The 24,993-nt window shown below is 41.3% G+C and overlaps 1 protein-coding gene across 1 annotated transcript; it reads left to right on the forward strand.

The window, feature by feature from the left end:
• Positions 1-21,098: 21,098 nt before the first annotated feature.
• LOC108603120 (MAP/microtubule affinity-regulating kinase 4) lies at positions 21,099-23,290 on the forward strand. Its single transcript, XM_017991635.2, is given in 2 exon segments — positions 21,099-22,288; positions 22,291-23,290. Coding segments are annotated over 2 exon segments (1,875 nt in total). The 5' UTR covers positions 21,099-21,228; the 3' UTR covers positions 23,106-23,290.
• Positions 23,291-24,993: the final 1,703 nt, after the last annotated feature.

Raw genomic sequence — 24,993 nt, forward strand, 5'->3', positions numbered from 1 at the left:
ATTAAAATATGCTTTGACTCACAGCTTGGCTTGGGCAGCGGCTGCCTGGCGACACTTTGTACGCTCAATTGCGTTACGGTCAAGTGCGCACAAAATCCGTTAAAAAGTTTATGAGCACCAACCAAACATAAATGTAACATGCAGTCAGTTATAGTTTGATTTGTTTTAAATTTAAAACATATAAATGCTAAAAATGTTGCTACTGCCTGCAACAAATCACAGCAGGCAAACAAAGATTTAGCTGAAGCTGCAACCCCCAAAAAAATGCAAGTCTCGACCCCTATGAGTGAGCGCTGAGCTCAAGGCGTAGTCTGAGCACAGCTGATGATCATGACGTTAATGACGAGCAGAGCAGCACACAGTACGTGCCATAACTTGCCAGCCACGAGCGTGGTGCACACCTGGACATAAAGTGGAACAGGCAGAGCAGAGCAGAGAGAGCGAATGAGCGAGCGTCTCTCTATGCCTCAATGCGCTGACGATCGTTGCCTCGATCCCAAACCAACCCAAAAAAGAAACAAGGGGCGTTTTGCCTTCTGCCCTGCCTGCCTGCTCTGGTGGTTGTGACATTGTCTACGCATTCAGCTTGCCATCTAAACCAAACTTAAGCGACAATTGCCAATCGACTTGACAAAGTTTCAAACACCTTTCAACTTGTTCTATCACAATTAAAGCAAAAAGCAGCAGCCAATGCAGTCATAATCCTCACATTAAATTTATATTGTAAAACTTTTTGCATTTGGCATTTGTGTGTGCAGAATTGGCAACAACTTTGTGCAGGCGAAAATTATGCTTAAAGAAAATGTCCTTTATTGTTGCCCATAAGTGTTGGCGACAAAGATTTTAATGTTTATGTGCAAAGTTTTTGCTGCTTTGGCTTTCAACTATTATGAGCAAACGTGTGTGCGGCTGTTTATTATTTGAGGGCAAAAAAGGACTTGTCGTCTTTTTATTAGACTAATATGAACAGTGTTTGTTGTGGCTGCCTAACTATGCAATACACTTTGGTTATTAGCAGCAGTTTAATGCGCATTTGAGCTACAGCAATGTAAGCAAAAGTCAATGCAGCAGCCATGAAGCAACTAATTAAATATTTAGTGCATAAAGTGTATCTAAAAGTTAGTTAAGTACAGCTGCTGCTTGCTTATTATTTGACTTTAGCTAAAAGGACTTGCGGCTGCTTAAGCGCTAATATGAACTGCTTGAAGTAAGTGCTTGTTATGATTGCCCAACTATGTAATACACTTTGTTATTAGTAGAAGTTTAATGCGCATTTGGGCTACAGCAATTAATTGTAAGAGTGAGCAAAAGCCAACACAGCAGCCCTTAGGTATACTTAAGCAACTAACAAAGCGTTTAATGCGCAAAGTGTATCAAAAAGTTAGTTGAGTTCAGCTGCACTTTGTTATTAGAACAAGCTAAATGCCAATTTGGCTTACAGCAAAAGACAATTCAGCTGCATTTAAATATTACTAACAAATTATTTAATGCATAAAGTGTATCTCTAAGTTAGTTGCTTACAGCTGTTGCTTGTTTATTATTTGCTGCGGCATTTTTCTTGAACTGCAAACTGATTAGATATATTTGGTTGTTTAGTTATCTATGGGGCAACATCAAAATACTTTTTATAAAGCGCGATACCGATTTAGTGCAGCATATGGTGTGCACTGCTTATAGTCGCTGCTACACTGCGCGAAATTAGCAGACATAATTAATATTTTATATATAAATTAATATTTAACATCAGTACAGCGCAAGCATTGCACTTGGGCTTTAACCCCTTAAACACTTAACCCCACTGCTGCCTACGCGTATCAATAACTCGGCAGTTATTTCATACTTGCTGTTGCGCTTATTGTTTTAGACATGAGCACTACGTATTTTTTCTCTTTTTTTTTGTGGTTGCTGTTTGGCTTTTTATTGTCTTTCAGTGCTTGATTAGATAGCACACACACATACGCACACATACACACGCAATGTAAAAATGGCCATATGTGGCCAAGTTGTTTGGCTTTGTCTGTTTGCTTTGCGTGGGAGAGCGTCGACTTTGGCATAGGCTTCTTTGGCTGTATGGTTAGCTAGTTTTTTTTTTGTGTTGCATAGCGGCAGGCGCCGTGGCCAGGGCTTTTGTCTACAGCTCGTAACCAATGTCCGTTACTCTGTCTGCTGGTTCGTGTCTGTTGCTTATCGCGCTTTTAATATCAACAAAACACAAAAAAAGAATATATAGCTAAAGTGGAAAAAAAAATGCACGTATGTGTGTCCAGGTATTGCTATCTATGCAGATATCTTTCTCTACCTACGACGCTCATGTGTGTGTGTGTGAGTGTGTCTGTGTGTGTGCATTAAAAACATTTTCATTGTAATCAAGCGTACTTTCTTTTATTATTATAATTTTGCATCTCTTTCTGGCGCAAACTAACGACGCAAATTACTCAGAATGTATCTGCTAGATACATTTTCTAGCGCACTGTCGCGCTAGTGTCGTGTGTGTATTTTTTTTTATGCCCAGCTTATATATTATTTATTGATCGCGATAAGCGTCACGAAGCCAATTTGAAAAGCGCGAGCGTCAAATCATATAGAAAATATACTACAACTTAGATAGTTAGATAGTTAGAGCTATAGCCAGACTAGCACTTGTGCTTTGACTACAATTTAAAGTACAGTCTCGACCACTGATTTTTAGCCTCGACTTCCGCTTTGGTGCGTGGCAGTCGCTGCACTCAATTAACTCACAATCAAAGGTAGTCCCTACCTGGGACTACAGCTGGCACAGCTGCCGCTTCACTAAGTAAGCAAGCAAGCCACCCCACTGAACTGACGACAAACGTCTTGCAAGACGCTCTGGGAAACCAACTGTCGTTCAACGTTGCTTACGCCACGTGCTGCAAGCAGCGGCAAGCACTGAGCGTAGCTGCGCAGTCAATGGAACACATAAGGCACAAGCTGCAGCAACAGCAACCACCAACCAGCATTGCACACACGACAACAACTTACAACTGAACTTAAGCAGTCCTAGCAATATGTCTTTTGTAACGTCTTTTTGAAAACGCTTGTTAATATTAAAAAAAAACGGATAGGCAGTGTTAATTTTTCATTAAAATAAGGCATGACTTAGAGTTAGCTCTGCATATTTTAGGCTACTTGGCTACACAGGCAGAAAATAGGCAAAAGGAATCTCACATTGAACTTAAGTTGATTTGCAATTTATAATATTTTAAATAAAAGCATAGCTATGTGTATAAATTTCTGTTCATATTTTAAATGCTAGTAGTAAATAAATATAAATATTTATACATTTTTATAGATATTTTAATGAATACAAATTTCGGTGCATTTTTTAAAATATTTATAAAAGTAAATTGACTTTAATTGAATTGAAAACGTAGATATTGATATGCTGGGCATATTAACGACTATTTAATTTATCTGACTAAATATTTATTAAATAAACACTTTAATAATATAAATATATTATATTATACTATTTAATGAATACGAACATCTGTTAATATATGAAAACTTATAAAACTAAATTGTCTTTTTACTTGAATTAAAAACGTAGCTAAATTTAATATGCTTAGAATATTAGCAGCTATTTAATTTTAGAATATTAGCAGCTATAATATTTTGTTATTAAAGTGTTTAAAAATAGAGCAAGAAATAAGTATGGATATTATATTATATTATTTAATGAATATGAATATCTGTGCATAAATGAAAATGCCTATAAAACTAAATTGACTTTACTTGAATTGAAAACGTAGCTACATTTGATATGCTGAGCATATTAACAACTATTTGTTCTAATTGACCAAATATATTATATTTATTTTGTTTAAACAGTCGAAAGTCCTAGTAGCAGCCATAGCTACTGCTGTAGCTTTAGTATTAAGCATAAGCTTATAGTTATATAAATAAATATTTTGTTAAAAAATAGAGTAAGAAATATGCATGCATATTATATTATAATAAAGTTATTATATTATATTATAATAAAGTTGTATATTCGATTTAGTTATTGTGAAAGAAGTAAGCATGGCTATTATATTATATTATTAAATCTATTTATACTATTGACTATATCTATTTGCCTTAGTTATTGTAAGAAAGTTTGAGTGCTGCCACAAATTAAATTTTCTTGCTGTGTAACTTTCACTTACTTAACAAAACTTAGCCGTACAGTTAGCAGTTCAGTTAGCCAAGTTGAGCAAGAATTATGCCAAGCAAGTTAGACACGCAATTCTATTTAGTTGGCTCATTGCTGTTGAAACTTACTCAAGTTTAAGGGCAACGCCTCTGGTGGCTCTGGCCAAGGCGAGTTTAATAATTCAATTTGTCGTGTGTGCGGCTCGTAATATGTTCATTTAGTGTAATTAGGCAGACGCATATGAGCAGAGCGCTTAATATGCATAAGCATATAGTATATATATATGGTTTATATCTTGAACGAATAAGAATACTTAACAAAACGCCTACAAACTTGAGCGTCAAAGTGGGGGGAGAGGCAACTGTTGTTTGGTTGCGTAAGCTCCATGGGGCATTGATGTGGCGCACACACACACTTTGGACTTATAGCTATGACAAATGTGAGATATGTTAATGTGATAGGCTGCAGGTTATTAAGGAAATTACACACAACAACAACAACAACAACTGAGCAACTGAAACAGTTAGAAAGGTAAGCGTGCTTTGCCTTGGACTCTTGGCCGGAACAAATATTTGAAGTTTCAATTTCAGCTGCACGCGTACTAATAGATACAAATACATATGCAGCGCTGTACCTGTGTGTGTGTGTGTGTGTGTGTGTGACAGAGAAATGACTTCATGTCATGCCTTAAAATAATTAGAGGTTGTAGCTTTGGCTTCATGCACTCGCTTCATAAGCTTAGTTTGCTTATCGCAATCGAAACATTTTATACAATTTTCTTTTTTTCGAACTACACTAAGAGCTGCAGCTAAAAGGCAATTTGATTGCATGAAGTCCTTGCTGTCATTATGGGGCAACAAAAAGGCAATGACCAAGGCTATGCATGGCACAGTTGACTCATCGAATTAAAGCGAGCAGTGAATTGAATTGTAAAATTGTACAGAGCGAGATTTTGTGAGTCGCTTTTGTGTGTCAAGCTGTGGCATTCATTTATTTAAATTTATATGCGTATAAACAAATTGATTGCATTTCATTAAATTTAATTCAAGTGCGTTGGCTTTTGTATTATCAAAAGCAACATTCAGTTTAAGATACAAGCCAAGCAGGCAAGCATATAATGCAATTGCCCCTAACGCTTTTAGTTTTAGACTTGAAAAGCATTTAGCACTGACCGGCGAGCGCCATAGCAGAAAATCTGCAGCCAGCGCACAGTCGAGTGCTCAACTTGAGGCTACAAGTGACATTTCCATTATAGCAAAAAAAGCAAGAGTAAATTGTCAGGCGGGCCAGGCCATAAGAAGTGGCAGCAAGTTGAGCTCTGGGCGCACATTAACTCAAGTAGTTGGGCAGAGGCAAAGTCGATTCATTATGATAATTTAGTTGAACGACATTTCAAGCAGTTTGTGTGCAAAAAAAGTAATAAACAAAAGCAGTTTATATTAAATTTTAGCTTTAAATGCAATTCAAACACGTGCGGGCGAGCGAGCGAATCAATGAGTGAGTGCATTCAAAACTGACAGCTTGTCAGCTGGTTCATAACTCAAACTGGGAAGTGACTCAAAGGCTGCGGCACTTTAATGAGCGCATCCGGTTATGGACATTGCATTGCTTGATTGCACTTTAGACATTAAACTTGCAGTTGCAACACACATTAAAACAAATGCATTAATGTTCATTAGGCAACTTAAGGGTTGTGACTAGTTCGACAGGCGTTCGACACTTCACGCTTAATTACAAAACGCATCTTCGAAATCTTTTGTGCCGTAATTGAAACCGTTGACTTGTTCAGAGTCTTGGGCCAGGAAGTGCAGCAGGCGCAACCGCCGTGACGTTTCCTTTTCGTCGCAGCTTTTGTCTTTATCTTTTGTTTGCACTGACACTTCTTAGACTTGACCTTTGTTTGCGTTGCGGCTCATTAATGTACAGAAACCTTACATAGGCCTGAGAACCAACCAAACAACAGTTGACTGACTGCACTTGTTTTATTTTTATATTTTGTCAATTGACGCTGCACACAAACGACTTCAGAATTAGTTGATTTATGAATTATGACAATGTAGAGCGTAGACATGCAGTCTAAGCTGCCAGCCGGATATTCTAATAAAGCAAAATGCAGCCCAAGCCACAGTCACAGCCTCAGCCTCAGCAATTGTGCCCATGGGTCTCTCTCTCTCTCTGTGTGTTTTGCAGATTTAACACTTCTTGTCAGAAATTGATTGAAGTAACCCCTAGGAACCAGCAATTGTCCAATGCGGAACTAGCATATTTTTTTTTATGAGCGTTTGCAGCTTTTCTTGCAGCAGCTTAAGTGCAACTTCCCCTCCCACCAAGCTTGCTGCATGGGAAATATTATTGCTGTTGTGGCTGCTGCATTCAAATTAGTGCAATCAAGTTATCTTGTATCTGCCACTGACCACTTGCGACCACTGGTAATTGTATCTTTGTATCTAACACTTCAATTGACTCGCTCACGCTCTGGGAATTTGTTGCAATTGTTGTGCCTCTCGAAAGGAAAAACTATTTAAGTAAAGGAAATTATTAAAAATTATTGCGCGACCCTACGTTTTGGCCCCTAGCCCACTAGCGTGTGAAAACTGCACCCTCAACAAAGGAGAGTGGGTTGAGCATAACTCTCGGTGGTTCGGTTCTGCTTCAAGGCGCTTTACATAACAACCAAGGTGCACTATGGGTCAACTACTAAATTGTAAGCAGCCTAGCAGCTGCCTAGGCAAAGGTCCTGAGAAAAAGACAGTAACGGTTTGCAGCGGCTTGAAGCGTGAAGCCTGGCAAAGGGTGCACCACAATTTTTGACTGTTTCGTTTCTTGTGGCTCAAAATGCAAGTTCATTGTCGTTGTCGCTTGGGCTGGCTGCAGGCTGAATTCATTATGTGTAGACAGCATGCAACCCCCAAAGGCAGCCCAAAGACACCCCCGAAATATTGAGAAATAAGTCTTGCAAAAAAGCAGCAACTGCAGCTAAAGCAGAAGACAACTCATACTACGCGCTTGCCACACACAGCATGTGGCATGCTACAAAGGGTGGCTGCTGCTGCTGCTGCTGCATGCCAAGGACGTTTGCCTAAGCTGCTGCAGTCCACTTGTGGCGCACAAGCTTTTTAATTTTACAAATATACAAAGCGCATTTCTTAAAGCAGCAGCTAAGGAGGAGCATTGAATATTTTTAGAAAATATTTTTAGACGCAAGCTAAGACTTTGCATATTGAAAGCATAAGTAACAATTAAAATACTAATTAATATATTTTTAAAATTAAGCTAAGTCATTGAATTTGAGTGCATAAAAATCAAGCTTAGTTTATGAATATTTAAATACCAATTTAATATTTGTTAACTCAAGCTAAGTCAGTCTTTGACTTTAAAGGAATAAAAATATATTCAGCATTTATTAAATTTATTTTAATTAAAGCCTAAGGAGGCGTATTAAATATTTTAAGACTCAAGCTAAAGCTTTGCATATTTAAAGCATTAGTAACAGTTTTAAATACTAATTAAATATCATAGCTAAGTCTTTTAAACTGAATGCATAAAAATAAAGCTTAGTCTTTTAATAATAAAATAGTTAAGTCTTTGACTTTAAAGGAATAAAAATATATTTATATTATATATTAAATATTTTAAGACTCAAGCTAAAGTTTTGCATATTTAAAGCAAAAGTAACAGTTTTAAATACTAACTAAATATTTAAAAATCAAGCTACGTCTTTAAATATTTAAATACTAATTTAATATTTGTTAACTCAAGTCTAAATAAATAAAAATATTTTTAGCATATGCTTGCATTAATTTAATTTAATTAAGTACTGGATGCCTTTTATATTTTTGAAAATATGCTTGACGATATTTCAAATTGCGCATCTCTATCATTGAGATTTCTGCTGCTTGCTGCAGACAAAAAGAAATTAAAAAGTGCATAATATGAATCTATAATACACAATAATGAAGCTTAACCAGCAGCAGCAGCAGCAATTCACTCTACCCCACTCCCCACCCCTCTCTAGCACAGCTTTTGTTACGAAAGGGTTGACTTTGCTTTTTAGCAAAACGCCTTATTTATTTTTGTAGAAGAAATGCAAACAGAAAATAAAATTTTCGTTGAAAAGAAATTAAAAATCTGCAAGATTTGCATTTGCGCTCACACCCTACGCTATATTTTAAATATATATATATATTTTTTAATATTTTTTCTGCGCTGGCAGACAAACTTTTGAGTGTTGAGCTCAAAGTGCAGCGGCGTGTAGCTGAAGAACTCGAAGTGAGCTCGGACTTGAGCTCGCTTTTGGTGGCAGGCAGCATAATAATGAGGCGCGCTTTGATGCACAAGGCGTTGCTGCCGCTTCTTCAGTAACAATTTGTTGCTGCTGTCAATTTGGTTCAATTTTAATTAATGAGCATACAAACTGCTGCATAATTTGCTGGCCCCCTAAGCATAATGCACGCTTAATTAAAAGCCGAGCTGAAGTCTAGCCCTTAGTGTTTTAGCTTTACTTGGCCTGGCCAGAGCATAGAATATAAACACAATAAGCAAAGTTTTTCGTTTTGCACGGCATTCATTCAACGCAGAGTTTCAGTTCATTGAAAGCAGCAAGAAAATTTGCAAAGAAAAAGTGCAATTCATTTATTTGCGTTTCCTTCAACGTTATTTTTGTGTTTTTTCTTTACGTTTTTGCAGCAGCAGCCACAAAATGCTTTTGGCCAAGAAGTCAGGCAGCCAGACCAGAGCCTCATTCATATTTATGTGCTTTTGTGGCAAATTCAACTCACTGCTCAACTGTTGACGTCTTCTGCTTCTTCCTGCTGCTGTGTGCGTTGCACTTGTCAAAGCTTAATTGAAGGCAAGATTGCAGTCTATCTGCCTAGGCAGAAGTAACTGCATAGCGCTACACTGCAACAAAAAACTACACTGCAAACAGCTGAAAAATTGAGCATTAAAGACAAACTAATTTATGTTAATTTATTAAGCAAGCAAAGCGCTTAACTCATTACACAAAATTAAATTTAAAGTTGCCTTTACTTTTTTTTTTGCTTTTAGCTAACAAAGGGTTAAGGCTTGCGCTACTTAAGCACAGCAGCTTGCAAACCAAATAAGAAAAGCCAAAGTCGTCGTCGTCGTCGTCGTCGTCAACGTCAAAAGAATGCAGTTAAGCACACAATTGACATTTGAAACGTCAACTTGGGCAGGCACTCGAGCTGAAGAAGTTGCATGCAACAGTGAAAAAAAAGTGCCTACGTTAGGGGGTTGCCATTCACACACACACAGACACACACAAGCACACATTTGAGTCACACACACACACATTTGTATGTTAGAGTTTTATTTGCTGAGCAAATAAATTTCTATATGCGGCGCATGTGGCGTATGAGTTATCTTTCTTGTCTGCGCTTCTAAGATAATCAACAAAACGTCGGCTGATGCTGAAGACTAACGATGTGCGCATATCTGATTGCAGTTTACTGTTGCATGCATCATTAAAATGCTGTCTGCCTGCCGCTGCTGCTGCTGCTGCTGCTGCAATTTCTTTTTATTTCCACATGACGTTGGCTCAAGGTGCAACGTGCTTGTCATATTTGCATATGGGGCAACATCATGTGTGTTGCCAACAGTTGCGTGAATAGAAAAAGACGCGCCTTTTGAGCAGCCTTACAACTAAACTGAAGCCTGCTTGCCACACGCGCTTTGAAGTTGCAGCCTTATTAAAGAAAGCGCCAGAATTTAAGCCAAGAGCTATCAGCGAGAGCTACACATGACGCAGGCTAGAAAATATTTCATTAAGTGAAATGCAAAGAGCGTAAAGAAATAACTTTTGCAACAATTTGCAGCAGCCCAAAAAAAAAAAGCAGCGAGCAAAGCTGCAAAGGGTCATGAGGCAGCAACTACAGCGAAAAGTGCAAAGTTCTCAACTTGCAGTGCCACATACACACACACACACACACACACACACACACACACGCGCGCGCCACTAGACTACACTCAACGCCCAGGTGAGGCGCGCACACTAACGAAAAATTATGCTGCATGTTGCACGGCGTGAGGCACAAAAACAAAAGAAACTGCAGCGCAACTTTCTGTGGCAGCAGCAGCAGCAGCAAAAAAGCAAAAATAAACACACACCAGCAATTTCTTGCTGCGCGGCTTCTTCAGCTTCCAGCTCCAACTCCAACTCCCAGCCTACTCTTGAGTAAATTAACTGCATTTCTTTAGTGGCGCATATTTGGAGGCTTGACTAACTGCCGTAGCCCAAAAGGGTTGCCCTGAGGCAACAACAACAACAAGTTTGACTTGTAGAAAACGTACTTTGCATTCGCATTAATTAATTAAAAATAAAATATAGCAAGGCAGGCAGCTACAAACAACAAATATATATGTATATATATTTATATATATTGCAGGGTGGCAGTCACTGACTGCAGTCTGGGTTTGCTGCTCTTGTTGCAACGGATGCGAAGACATGGCGGGCGGAAGTTTCGTTGCGCGCGCGAGTTTGAGTCAAAAAACTTGATGACTGCCAGAACTGGACTTTGGGGGCGTGCGCATAAAGGCAGCAGAACAAAAGCAACAGCAACAACAACAGCAACAACAAAAAAAAAAAATGTTAAAAGCAGCAGCAAGGGGCGCCAAGCTGGACGCTGGCAATTTTATTTTGTTTGATTGTTTGATTTCTCTGCTTGGCTCGGCGGCGCTCACTTGACGACGTCTCGCTGCAGTTTGGCGCAGGCTTTGGTCATTGAAGGGTCTACAGCGTAGCCTCAAGACTTTGCCTGTACCCAAAGGCTTGGTGGGGGGTTGTCCAGCTAAACGGAAGTGTGCGTTGCGCTGATGAAAAACGCACTCGAATTAAAATGTTCCAGCTTCAGTGCAGGGGGCGCAAAGTGAGGCGGGGGGCTGACGCAACTTTTGTAGCATGAAGTGCGCTTTTTTATACTTTTTTTTAGCTATTATTAAAAAGCATTATTGCAACCCTGGTAGACGCGCCAATATTTGCGCAACAACTAAGTCAAATTTTCGAGGCTTAATGTGTAATATAGAAAATTAATTTGTTAAGCAAGTAGAAATATATATAAAAAAATATATAAATAAATTATATACTTAATTGCAAATCAATTATTGTTAAAGCAAATGTGTAAATAAAATGTTACAAAATTTATAGCTAATACTTAAGTAAATAAATTTGTTATAAGAGCTACGCTCGCTCTTTGATTAACAAATATTGTAAATAAAATCAAAATTAAATTAGGCTAAAAATAAAGTTCAATAAAAATATAAGTTAGTTATAAAATGTAATGAAATGAGTTTACAATTTAGTAAATAAGAACTACGCACTCGCTTTGAACAAAAAATATTGTAAATAAAATCAAAATTAAATTATGCTAAAAATAATATTGAAAAAATGTATAAATAAGTAATAAAAATATAATGAAATGATTTAATAATTAAGTAAATAATTAAAAAAATAAACTACGCTTTCTCTTTGAAAAAAATGATTGTAAATAAAATCTTTAATAAAAAAGTAATGTAAATATATTATAAGATTCAATTATTGTTCAAGTAGTTGTGCAAATAAAATGGAATAAAATGTATTTAAACGCGTTAATAATTAAGCAAATAAATTTGTTAAAAGCAGCAAAGTATTTAAGACTAGACTAAGTCGCTCTGTTTGATTAAAAAAGTTTGTAAATAAAAATGTTTTGATTTAATTTGTTGTACCGAGTTGCAGTGTGAAATAGTCAAGGCTATAATATTATTTACTTAGTTTATTTAACTAAATGCTTCTACGACTGTTGAGTCTAATTGTAAGCTACAGTCACTACGATTACTCTTTGGTTTATGTATGCGCCACACTTAGACTGCAGTCAAGGCTTTGAGTCCTTAACTTGGCCACTGCAGTCGAACTGCAGCAGCAGCAGCAGCAGCGCATAATGCGTTTAAATGCAGTCAAGAGTTGTCAGTGTGTGTGTGTGTAGACAGTTGTGGTTTGAGCTGAAGCAGACCAGCATATTGCAATTTCGCAAATCAAACAAAAGCCAACAGACAGTAAAACGTAGCATGAGAGAAAGAGCGAAAACAAAAAAAAAGCAAACGGCGCTATAAAATGCAAAAGTATAAAGACAATGCATAGGCCAAGCTGCACACACGCACACACACACATAAGTTGAGCTAATATGCATTGCACATGCAGCAGCTTGCAGCAAAACGTTGCAAGCAACTGCTGTGGGTGGGGGGGGGGGGGGGGGGAGGAGGGGGGGGGGGGGGGGGGGGGGTGGGGGGGGGGGGGGGGGGGGGGGGGGGGGGGGGGGGGGGGGGGGGGGGGGGGGGGGGGGGGGGGGGGGGGGGGGGGGGGGGGGGGGGGGGGGGGGGGCGGGGGGGGGGGGGGGGGGGGGGGGGGGGGGGGGGGGGGGGGGGGGGGGGGGGGGGGGGGGGGGGGGGGGGGGGGGGGGGGGGGGGGGGGGGGGGGGGGGGGGGGGGGGGGGGGGGGGGGGGTGGGGGGGGGGGGGGGGGGGGGGGGGGGGGGGGGGGGGGGGGGGCGGGGGGGGGGGGGGGGTGGGGGGGGGGGGGGGGGGGGGGGGGGGGGGGGGGGGGGGGGGGGGGGGGGGGGGGGGGGGGGGGGGGGGGGGGGGGGGGTCGGGGGGGGGGGGGGGGGGGGGGGGGGGGGGGGGGGGGGGGGGGGGGGGGGGGGGGGGGGGGGGGGGGGGGGGGGGGGGCGGGGGGGGGGGGGGGGGGGGGGGGGGGGGGGGGGGGGGGGGGGGGGGGGGGGGGGGGGGGGGGGGGGGGGGGGGGGGGGGGGGGGGGAGGGGGGGGGGGGGGGCGGGGGGGGGGGGGGGGGGGGGCAAACACCCGAAAACTTTTCATGACTGTTTGGCTGTTGTTTTGGCTTCAGACGGGGTTTGTTTTACCAAGCCGAAGCATCCAAAATAATCATTTCTTTTTTTTTTTTTGGGGCTGCAAGTGCTGCTTGCTGCAATCAGCATAAGCGCACTTTGGGGCGGGCTGCATTGGGGGCGGTCGCTTTGGCAAGTCAATCAGTCCAAAAAGTCGCTAAAGCCAAGCGCAGCGGCCCGCTCACGTCTCTGTCGCTGTCGCTGTCGCTGTCTCGTGCTCATTCGTTGGCTAAAGTACTTATTATGTTGGCAACAAGCCGAATGCAATGCAATATCGAATGCATACAGTGGCTGCGGCAACTAAACGCACATAGCACTGCAGCTGCAAAGAAATTGCACAAAACAAAAAAAAATTGCAACAAAATGTGGCAGAGCGAGAGCGAGAGATTTTTCAATTAAAAGGAATTGCTGCTCTATGTGGATTTTTGTGCTTATTAGGCTGACTGCCCTTCAACCCACCACCCCCTACACACACACACGTCGCATTTGGTAATCAATTTCAGTTTTGTTGTGTGTTGCCCGCGCTTTCGTTGTTTGCTGCAATCTTTGCTAATAAGCTGCAGCACTTGTATCTGTTAGATACAAAACCGTCAGCATTCTGCCTAAAATGCATTCAAACCCACACCCAAGTGGGCAAATAATGCACGTCAAAAAAAAATTTATATGTGCAGCTTAGAAGGCTGCATTTCAATTAGAACAAGCAGCGACTGCTTAGCAGGCAAGGATTAGTTTCAGTTTTATGGCTAAAAAGTGTCATAGGCAATACTGCAGCATAGACAAAATTATAAACAAAAGGGGCTGAGGGCAAGCCAAGGATTAAGCAGAGCAGCCCTTAGCAATCTTCATTTGGATATGAAAAACTAGCGAAGTGCATAAATGATAATTTATAGAGGAGTGGGTTGAGTAAGGTTGAGCAATAATATTTAATGTAAATAATATTTAAAAATTCATTTCAACTAGTACAAGCAGCGGCTGCTTAGCAGCGAAAGTTTGCTTCAGTCTTAATAATATAATATATATTATTAATATTTAAACAAACGATTGACAACAAAAGTTAAACAAATCTTAGACTCACTTGTCTTAATTCAACTGCATTTAAAATCTTTACTACTTTAACTGCATTTAATATACTTAATTTCGTTTGTATCGTCTCTGGTTTATATTAAGTTAAGCAAATCAATACAAATATATACAATATCTATACTATTCCTACTTCATCTGCATTTAGTATACTTAATTTAATTTTTATCATCTGTGGTTTATATTCTCTCTAGACTGCACTTAGTCGTTTGAGCATAATTTGGTCTTGGTAAGCTAAGCAATAATATATAATTTAATTATTAACAAAATAAACAAATCTTAGACTCACTAATTTTATTTGTATCGTCTCTGGTTTATATTCTCTTAAGAATGCACTTAGTAAATTAATTTAATTTAATTGAGTTAAGCAAATCTTAGATTCGCTTTTCTTGCTTCAACTGCATTTAACATCTTATCTATCATTTAGCATCTCATCTCATTTAGCATTTAGCATTTCATCTATTTTAATTGCATTTAATATACTTAAGCTCGTTTGTATCGTCTCTGCTTTATATTAAGTTAAACACATCTTAGACTCGCTTTTTATATTTCAACTGCATTTAGTCTACTTAAGTTAATTTATATCAGCTGTAATTTTATATTCGCTTAAGACTGCACTTAGTCGTTTGAGCTTAATTTAAGAACTATTAAGCTTAGGCCTAATATCTTTTTATTAATAGTAAAAAGTAAAGCTTGACAAAACTTAGACTTGCTTTTCACACTTAAAATAGCATTTAATGCTTATCAACTTTACTCTATATTCTCTCCAGTTAATATTGCATATTAAAACAAAAAATAAATATTTTAATATCCTAATAAATGTGACTGCCTTGTCACTTGCTTTAGTTTGAATGCCTCAAAGTGCTTTAAGTACTCATCGCACTCACGCTCAGCCCAAGTAAAGATCAAAGACAGCAACGCTGCGGCATAAATTTAAACAATTTGCAAATCCCGCATACACATGGCTGGCATGCCAAATTTATTTAAGTAGCCTTACTAACAACAACAACAACAATAGCGAAGGTAAGCACAAACAAAAACTATGCAAAAATGTAACGAAAATAGTGGAAAAACTCTTTGACAAAAGGCAGGTAACAGCATCAAGACGACAAAGTGAAGCATGAATGGATTTTAACCCAAAAGGATATGTTGCTGCCTAATGCAAAATAAGCGCAAAGGATTAACAAAAGGAAATAATATTTTAGCTGAGTGCAACGCGCATGACAAATGATTGAGAAAATGTTTAGAATGTGAGAAATTTCCACAGTTTTTGGGCATTTTCTTGCTGAAAATATATAAAAGCGATTGGGGAGGGGAGCAGCTGTAAATTGCGAACGCTGAGCGCTTTGATATTTTATTGATATGCAGCTCATTTGCTGTGGCATTGTTTGTGGCATCTTCTTGATGTGAACCTTTGACACATTCAAAGAAAGCAGCAGTCGCTCTTTGTTTGAATGGGTTAATTTGTATATTTAGCTGCAGCCACAAAGGTTACCCCAAGGTTATTCCGCAGCCACTTCAGAACCAGCAGCTGTAGTGTAAGTTCAGCTGTACTCAGATGCAAAGTAGATTGAATATTGATGCTCATATGGCTGCAATCCAATTAATCTTTAAGTCGCTGCCGACAACTTGCAGCACGTTCAACTCTCTGAAATATTTTGCACCTTTTGCAGTCAAAAAAGCAAAACGCATATCATTCCTATATCTACGTAATCGATATGCGCCCGCATCCCTGAGCCATAACTCATGGACAAATGTGCAAAAGTGCATGTATCGCATATCCTGTGAGCGCTCGTCCTTTTGTTTTCGCAAGATGCCAGCCTGTCCTTTTCCAAACTCTTGCGCCCATTGTCTCTGTTTGCACTGCGTCATCTGCTGGTGTGTGCTGCAATCTGGTTTTACGCATTTCCTACTACACGATTAAACATTTGCCAAAGTCGAATTCAAAGACCCAAGCATTGATATCAGGTGGCTCGAGCTGTAGTCCATGAATGAGGCCATAGCTGCTGCTGCTGCTGCTGCTCCTGCTGCTGCTGTCGGCGCGTGTCTATTTGTGGCCAACTGTGATTTGTCTGCTGCGCCTTTGTCTACGAGTAGCAAAGTCAGCTGTTAGGCTCTACCTCAATATGCCACGTGGATCTGACCCAATTAAATGCCATATGAACTCGCAAGATGTTACCTTTGACTGGCTCCCCGCTTAACTGCTAAATATATGCGTTGTATACATATGCGCTATAGGCAAAAAGATAATGGGGTATAGTCTGCTAACTATTATATGCGAAAATAGTGCTAGGGTTATAACTTCATTTGGTTAAATTACAGAACTCCCGATTCAAGCGTGGGTACCACAGAAATCTCCAAGGATTTCAGTCAGAAATCCCTTAACCCAAATCGTAGGAGGTGTATATTTGATTGCTTGGAATATTTAGTTAAAGCAACTTTATAGCATTTATTATTCATTCTTAGGATCTACCTATTGCCACAAAAAGAGCATAATTTTTCTACTAAAACCAACTCGAAACTGTTTTTAGTTTAGTTTGAGGTTGATTTAAAATTCTTTGGCACCCCAGAGAGTAAACTTGACTGACTCTTGAAGCAAATTCTAGCAACCCAAAAGGTTTTCTTAAAAATGCTTTACAAATTTGTTTAATTTTTAATACATTTGCTTAGCATTTTTAAGACTACAGGGTATACTCTATTCGTAACTGCCCTCTGCTCTTTGCTCTGCACATTATTTGCTTTTGCTTTTTTGTTGAATGTCAAATTACCCGCTTAATTATTACACACATGACAACTTTGGCCCACATTTGGTGCGCGAGCTTGGGCTCTTGCTCTGATACTTCAAGTACGAGTGCATATATGCTAATGCGACAATTTGAATTCAAGCATTGAAGTAGTGCATAATACTTATGTTAAGTAAAACTTGCGACTCAAAGTAATTACAATTGAAGCAGCAGCAGTAAAAAGAGTAAAAACTTTTGCAAATGGCCAGACAAATGCAAAGGCAAAAGCTTTTTAATCAAGCGCCTCAAAGTTGTTGGCGAGGCCAAAGAAAAGCCTAAAAAAGAAATACAAATGGCAGAAAAAAATACAGAGAAAATCAAACAAACTTTTATTATAATCAGCAGCAAACTGTAAATGTAACTGTAACTGTATCTGCAGCAATCTGTAATCTCTGGCAGCGTCGCCAAGCCCAAGCCCAAGCCCCAGCCAAGGGGCCAGGCCGGACAAACTCTTGTCGCCTACTTTGTCATTGTAATGTTTCTTTTCATTTAAATGAGAAAATATGTAACAGAGAAATGCATTTTATTATTATTTATTTGCAATGCCAACATTTTCTTAATCAAACCGCTACGGGCAAGCAAAGAGGAAGCGAGAACAAAAGACATAAACTTTGCCAAGCTGCTTATTTCTTATTGGTGCCAGTCAGACCAGACACCTACACACACACACACACACACATACAGCTACTTGTGATTGTGTGATAAGATAGTGTGGGAGCTACTTTGGCGAATAAGAATACTTCAGACACGATACACGAGCGCGAAAGAGCGCACAATAGCAGCCGAAACTACCACCAGAGCCGAATAAAAAAAATAATAAAAACAACTTGCAAGAAAACTCATACCCAACCAACCAAATCAAACAGCTGTGCGTAAGTTTAAGGAAAGAAAATTCGCCGCAATAAGTTTTGCTGATATTCGCCGTGTATCGTCTTCCCCTGCAAAACGAAGACGTCACAGCGCGCAGACAGTGCAGTCGTGACGTCATGAAGTTAAGAAATGCTCAAGGAACCGCAACGACCTTCGCTCGAGTTGAAGAATGAGCGTGTAAACTGCTCAGAAGCCGCGATGAGCGCAACACAACACGCTTGTTGCTCTCGTTTCTTATGTGCTGCTGTTTCCTTACGCTCTCGCTCAGTTCTTACGCTCTTCGATCGTCTCAGCGCGCTGAGCATGTGGAAACTGGCTCTTAAGGCTGTTGCGCGCGGTTCAGTACAACAACGCGCTTTGTATCTTGTAGTTCGCAAGCGCAGAGACCGACGTCGCAGCGTTTTTTAGTGGATTTGTTGCTACATGTGTGTGGATTAACACTAATTTGTTTTTGATTGGCGCCGGGGGGATACGCGCAAAGTAAGTACACAAACGTATGCATGTGTGGCTGTGTGTGTGTCTTGAAGCGTTGCTTTGGTCTTTTGATTTCTGGTTTTCACAAGATAAGCAAAGAGCGCTGCTGCTGCTCCGTGGGGACTTTTCGCAGTCGCCTCTTATCGTTGCGTCTTGCATTTGGCGTCTGTTTGCTGTTTCTGCATATCTGTGCGCTGGACAAGTGGGCGTACTTCTTTTGGTAATTAAAGAGGCGTTTTATTAATAAGACCACTTGGGAATTCTGTTGCGCTGGCAGCCAGACAACAAACAGAGTCAGAGTTACAAAAAGAATACAAACACAGTCAAAAAGCAAAAGAATTAGTGCCAGCGTGCATAGAAGTAATAAAAACAATTAAGTGCCGCTAATGAAGAAGAGCGTGTGGAAAAATTAGAAAGAGATTGCGAAGATCAAGTGAAAAAGCAAAAGACTAAAGCGCCGTTGGCAACTTCAAGCTGCGGGCTGTTTCCTGACCAGCGCGTCGTCGATGACTCACACATACATAAATATGTTTGTTTGTATGTAATAAGATAAACATCTAAAGAAGCATAGCAAGAAAGACAACAACGAAGAGAGCGGCGCGGCGATCGCGCATTTAAGGAGAGAGCGAGAGCGCGCGCGCACAAGAACAAGAATCAAAATAGAATGCACAAGAAGCAGGCGCTAAAGACAAAGTAAAAGACAAAAAGGCAACAAAAGCGAAATGCTAACAAACCACAAAGGCATTGGACAACAAATGCTTAAAGCTGCCCCCAGCTGCTGTTTACAACTGCAGCGAACAGTGTCAAAGGGGCGCGGGGGGGACTGCAAGTTGCTGTGGGGCTTTCTTTAGGTTACATTGAACTTCTGTGTGTGTGTGTGGTTTAGCTGCAGTTACATAAATCTTACACTGCAAATGGAATTTCGATTTGCCAAATTGTGCTGTTGACAATTCCAGGAATTTATAGATACACACAAGTGATTTTGCCTATTGTTTGAGACTGTGCAAATTTTGTTTTCGAGTAAACTCGGCAGCAATAATACAAAATACAAACATAAAAGAGGCAGCTGCAATTGAATTACGTCGCACTCACACACACACAGTTACACATACTGTCACATGCATAAAGAAAGCAGGCATAACAACAAGAAGCAGAAGAGCGAACGCAAAAGAGGCGACGACAATGCGACCCAGAGCGTCGAGTCAGGGCAGGGCACTCAGTCAGGGTTGGTTGAGAGGGTACGAGAGATGACGCTGGCAAAAATCGAGAAAAACTTGCCAAACGTAAAAACAAGTAAGCAGGATCAAGGACATACAAACACATAGGGTCCAGCACACACACACATGTGTGTGTGTTCGTGTGTGTTCAAAGCGAGAAAACGAAAAATATTGTTACACGTCGCACACCGGGGCGAACGAATATTCAAGCGAAAAGAAAAGCCAGATTAAGGACCAGTTTCAATTCCTTTGTTGTAGTTAATGCAGGACGCTGTGTGAGTTATTTTTTTTTTACTTCTTCTCTTTTATTTTGAGGTGCATACACATGCATAGTTAGGTAGGCCAGTTATTTAGGGTAGTTGAGTTTGAGCTTAGGTAGTTTTTGCGGTAGCAAAGGGATCGCAGGATATGTGTGTAGAAAATTAAGAAAAGGTAATGGGCAGGGGAAGTTTGGTTAAGAGCAAATTACTTATGCAGCGTACTGTTATTGAAATTGCTGTGAGGTACAGTGGTGCAAAATGTTGAAAATATTGAAAGATCAGCTGGCAAAGATAGAAATGGAATTTGGGATGGAGGGTTAGATTTTAGATTTCGAATTAAATTGAAAATATGCGGATTAAGTGTAAGAGATGTATGAATAAAATAATTGAAGACAAGTTGTAAAGTTTGTTATAGAAATTGTTGAATTATTGGTGTTTGCTCCTCCTCTTTGTTATATTATTGGAGTATTTGCTCTTCCCCTTTGTTGACATAATGTTTATTGCCCCCATTTGATGTCTTTGAACTCAACCTGTAATCGAATCCCTCATTTGCTTTTGCTTACAGGCAGCTGTCAACGCTGAACGACTTGATACCAGCAGCAGCAACAGACGATCAAATCAGCCGCGTCATCATAACAAGAACTGCCGTAAAGGATCGTAAAAGGCTCGTGCCATATGAAGCATTAAGCCATTGCCTTTGACAGTAAATAAATGTCAAGAGGGGGAGGGTTTTGGATGATAGCGCCGTGTTGAATTTCCACAAAGAAGTTGTGCGGTCGTTGAACAGCACAAAATGCACGACTGAGGGGCGAGATCCTGTGTTGAACAGGAACCAAAGGAACCCGGAACCAGGAACCTTATCAGCCCGCCAGCTGAACATAGAGGGTTGGTTCTTATCTTAAAGCTTACGAGCACTGGGCACTGGAGGGTGCTGGCTGCCAAAGAGCAGATGTGCTAACCAAGCGAGCGAGTCATCAAACAACAAATACGCCTTGAGAAGCGCGACAGAGGGGGGAAAGGATATTTGAAAGGACAACAGCGCGTGCGCGGCATGCGCCAAGGGTTGTGAACACCTGGGCTCAGTTTACACTAATAGTGATCTCGTTAGCTTTCAGTTTCACTTTGGAAACTCTACAAAATTCGAACGTTAGAATGTCGGCGGATAAACATTTAGAAATTGTAGAATTCAGCTTGGGAGATGAGAGTGGGGCAAAAGTGAAAGCTCTAGCGGCAGCACCAAATGAGAAAGCAGCCAAAGCCTATAAAACAACAATAACAGACAAGGATAACAACAGCAGCAGCAGCAGCAGCAGCAGTGGACAAGTGACAACAACAACCATAACGATAACTAAGACGACAACAACAACAACAGCAGCATTGAAACCAACAGCAGCAGCAGCAGCAACAATTGCTGAAGCAGCAGCAATTGGTAGCAGCGCAACGAGCAACGGCTCGAGTCCAGCGGTTACCGCCAACAGCAGCCAGGACGCAATCGATGGCATGAGCAATGATACGGAGCTCAAGTTCCAGTCGTATGTGAATGGCAACGGCAATGGCGTATACAAAATTATTAAGACTCTCGGCAAAGGCAACTTTGCGAAGGTTAAGCTGGCGCTGCATGTGCCCACAGGACGCGAGGTGGCCATCAAGGCCATCGACAAGACACAGCTCAACAGCAGCGCTAGGCAGAAACTCTATCGCGAGGTGAAGATAATGAAGATGCTTAATCACCCGAACATAGTGCGTCTCTATCAGGTTATCGAGTCGGAGCGCACGCTTTATCTTATAATGGAGTACGCCAGTCGTGGCGAGTTGTTCGATCATCTGGTCAAGAACGGACGCATGCGTGAGCGTGATGCGCGTGTTATCTTTCGCCAGCTGGTGTCCGCTATACAGTATTGCCACAGCAAGTTTGTGGTGCATCGCGATCTGAAGGCTGAGAATCTGTTGCTGGATCAGCATATGAACATAAAGATTGCAGACTTTGGATTTGGCAACACTTTCGATCCGAATGCGCAGCTGGAAACATTTTGCGGCAGTCCGCCGTATGCAGCGCCAGAGCTGTTTATGGGACGCAAGTATGCAGGACCTGAGGTGGATGCCTGGTCGTTGGGTGTGGTGCTTTATACGCTGGTAAGCGGCTCGCTGCCTTTTGATGGCGGCACATTGAAGGAGCTGCGCGAGCGCGTGCTGCGCGGCAAATATCGCGTGCCCTACTACATCTCCATGGACTGTGAGAATCTGATGCGCAAGTTCCTAGTGCTTAATCCTAGCAAGCGCACCTCGCTGCACGCCGTAATGAGCGACAAGTGGATCAACATGGGCTACGATGAAGCAGATCGCTTGCGTCCGTATCGCGAGCGTCCCATGGAGCTGCAGGATGCTGCACGCATTGATATGCTCGTTGCCAAGGGCTACAAGCGTCGCGATGTGGAAGCTGCGCTAGCTGCGCAAGCTTTCGATGATATCTACTGCACTTATATGCTGCTGGCTGTATCCAGACCACGCAATGCACGCCAGACTGGCGATGAAACGCTGCCCAGCAGCAGCAGCAGCACGCAGGTGACGCTGCCGCTGGAGAAGAGTCTAACCAGCTCGAATCGTCCACTGCCGCCGCGCGTAGCCAATGTGCTCATCACACCCAATGCCTTGCCCACAACGCCTACAACAACTGCCGCGCCGCTGCCGCTGTGGCAGCTCCACCCGCCAAGCCCACACGCCGCACGCCTGCGCGCAAAACCAACAACAGCAGCTCCAATGCCAGCAACACGCCACAAGCCAAGCGCGCCACCAGCTCTGCTGCTGCTGCTACGCCCACTGCTGACATTAAGCCCACACTGCTAAGCGCTCAACGACAACAGGCGCAGGCACAAAAGTTGGCCAATACGCCCACGCGTTTTAACTACGCACGCGAAGGCTCCGGACGTCGCCCCACTACGCTCTATGAAAAAGGCGAGTCCAGCGCCAGCAGCGCTGCTGCTGCAACGCCGCTGCAGCCACCCAAGTCGCCCATGGATGGACGCCTGCTGGAGCGTCTGCAGCTGGTCAGCTGCACCCCAACGTCTGCTGCGGCTGCTGCTGCGCCGGCTGCAACCACACCGGCGGGCAAGTCCAGCCAGCAGGAGAAGCCTTTCAATCGCAGCAACGTAGCACGCGCCACCTTCCATTTCGGCCAGGGGCGCAGCAGCAAGCATGGGCGTGGCAACAGCAATGGCAACGAGGACGATGGCTATCAAACGGCGCCGCTTTCCGCTGATGACACCAAGCCCGCCTCACGTGTTGGCTTCTTCTCCAAGCTAACCGCGCGCTTTGGTCGCCGCGTCATAACGCTCAACGAAAAAGATGCCTCCGATCAGCGCAAGAATCTAACCAAGTAGCGCCATACTAAAATTAACATACACTAGACTACATACAACAACATTATATATATGCCCATATAGATCGTATATAAAAGCAAAGAGCAAAACTAACAGCGCATGTAATTGAGAATTGTTTAGAACTTTAAGTGATAGTAGCATAAATAGTTAGTTTAAATATATTTTTTATAACAAACGTTTGAAAGCAAAACAAAAATTAATATATTAAATGTGCAGCATTAAAATGTAAATTGTTAAGTTTTAATTGTTAGCGCGCTGCTCCTAAAACTGTGCGCAGTGGCTGCAAAACCTTTGCGTGCTTAGCTGCAGTAACCGCAAACATTTTGCACTTTTCGAAGCGAAAGGCGTAGGCGTTGGCACGTCGGAAGGAAAGGGCGTGTGAGCAATACATAACAATATCCGGGAAATTCCAATAGCGAGCATAGGGCACGCTAACTTTCTTTAATTTTGCTTGCTGGGAACTCAAACTCAGGCAGGGGCTGCTTTTCAAATTGGGGTGCAAACTAAGCACCTAAGACTTATTGGAAACGGAAATGTTGCCTTTTAATTGGTTAGTTTTAGGCCGGAAGCAGTCGAACAACAGGTTAGCAGAGTTCGCACATAAATTAAAGTTTCATTCTTTTTATGCTATTCAGATAAGAAATGCAAATAGGCACATACTGGGAAATATGGTTTATTTTATTTGCTGGGAACTAGAAGAGTTTAGTCAACTATTTGCTTAAAGGGTAAAATGTAAATAAAGTGCACAGGCGACTTCAATTGTTAGTTAGCAGTTACACTGTGCTACACAATAAAGTAGCAAGTAGAGAAATATTAAATGTAATAAAATACTAATTGAAATAGACTAACTAAACTAAGTAAAAAACATATTGAAGCTAACTTGTGAGAATTAATTAAGTAACCATATAAATTTTTATTATAAATTGCATTTTTTAAATATTTTTTTTTAAGTATTTTCAGTTTTAAACTTGACTTTTTGCATATAGAATTCGAAGAAGAAATTATCAGAAGACTGCAGCTGTTATAAATATAAAATATAAGCATTAATATAAAATATAAAAATTAATTTACACTGCATTGTAACTAAATTCTTGTTGCCTAGTGTAACTAACAAACAAACAAAAGCGCGTGAGTCAATATTTTCTAAACTAAAGCATTGCGCGCATGCATTGATTAGATATAGATGTAACTATATTTATCATAGATAGTTACTATCTAAAGCTAAAAGTGTGCCTAAGCAACTGATTTGATTAGATAAGTCAGCCATAAAATATATTTTCATATAGCACTTAAACAACAATTAGACTGAGAGCGAGAGCCAACTGCAACACCTAAAAGTAAAATATGCTACAATTGAAGTGCCGGAAGTGCCAATAAGAAGAAGTTGAACGTCTGCGTAATCAGCCATGTCCTTATAGACAAAACAATGGCTAATTTGCGGTAAAACTCGCATAACGAGCATGTAAATGAAACCGACCGACCCAAAAGGTCTGTAACTGAAACTTAAACAGTCGAAAGTAAAGAAAACAAATATTAACAAAAGAACAAGCAGCAGCAAGGACGACGTCTCAAAGTTTTTGGCCTTCTAATTGAAGGGTGGATTTGTCTTTGGGGCCGCAGCCCGCCTCAAGTGTCTAACCAACGCCTTGAGTGTGACTTGTGGAACGCAACTCCCAGAAATTATGTCAATAGACCCCAAAACAAGCACAAAAGTTTTTAGAACGAACAAACAATACCCATTAGTTTTTAGTTGACTGCGCTGACAAGTTAAAAAATCAGCGCATTTAATTTTTACTTTTAGCAAATTTAAAGCGTATTTTATAGTCGTGCTTGCCAACTTACGCAAACAACAAGCAAGCCAAGAAGCAAGCGAAAATAAGTGCGGCCA

The sequence above is a fragment of the Drosophila busckii genome, chromosome 3R (assembly GCF_011750605.1).
Source record: "Drosophila busckii strain San Diego stock center, stock number 13000-0081.31 chromosome 3R, ASM1175060v1, whole genome shotgun sequence".
NCBI lineage: Eukaryota > Metazoa > Arthropoda > Insecta > Diptera > Drosophilidae > Drosophila > Drosophila busckii.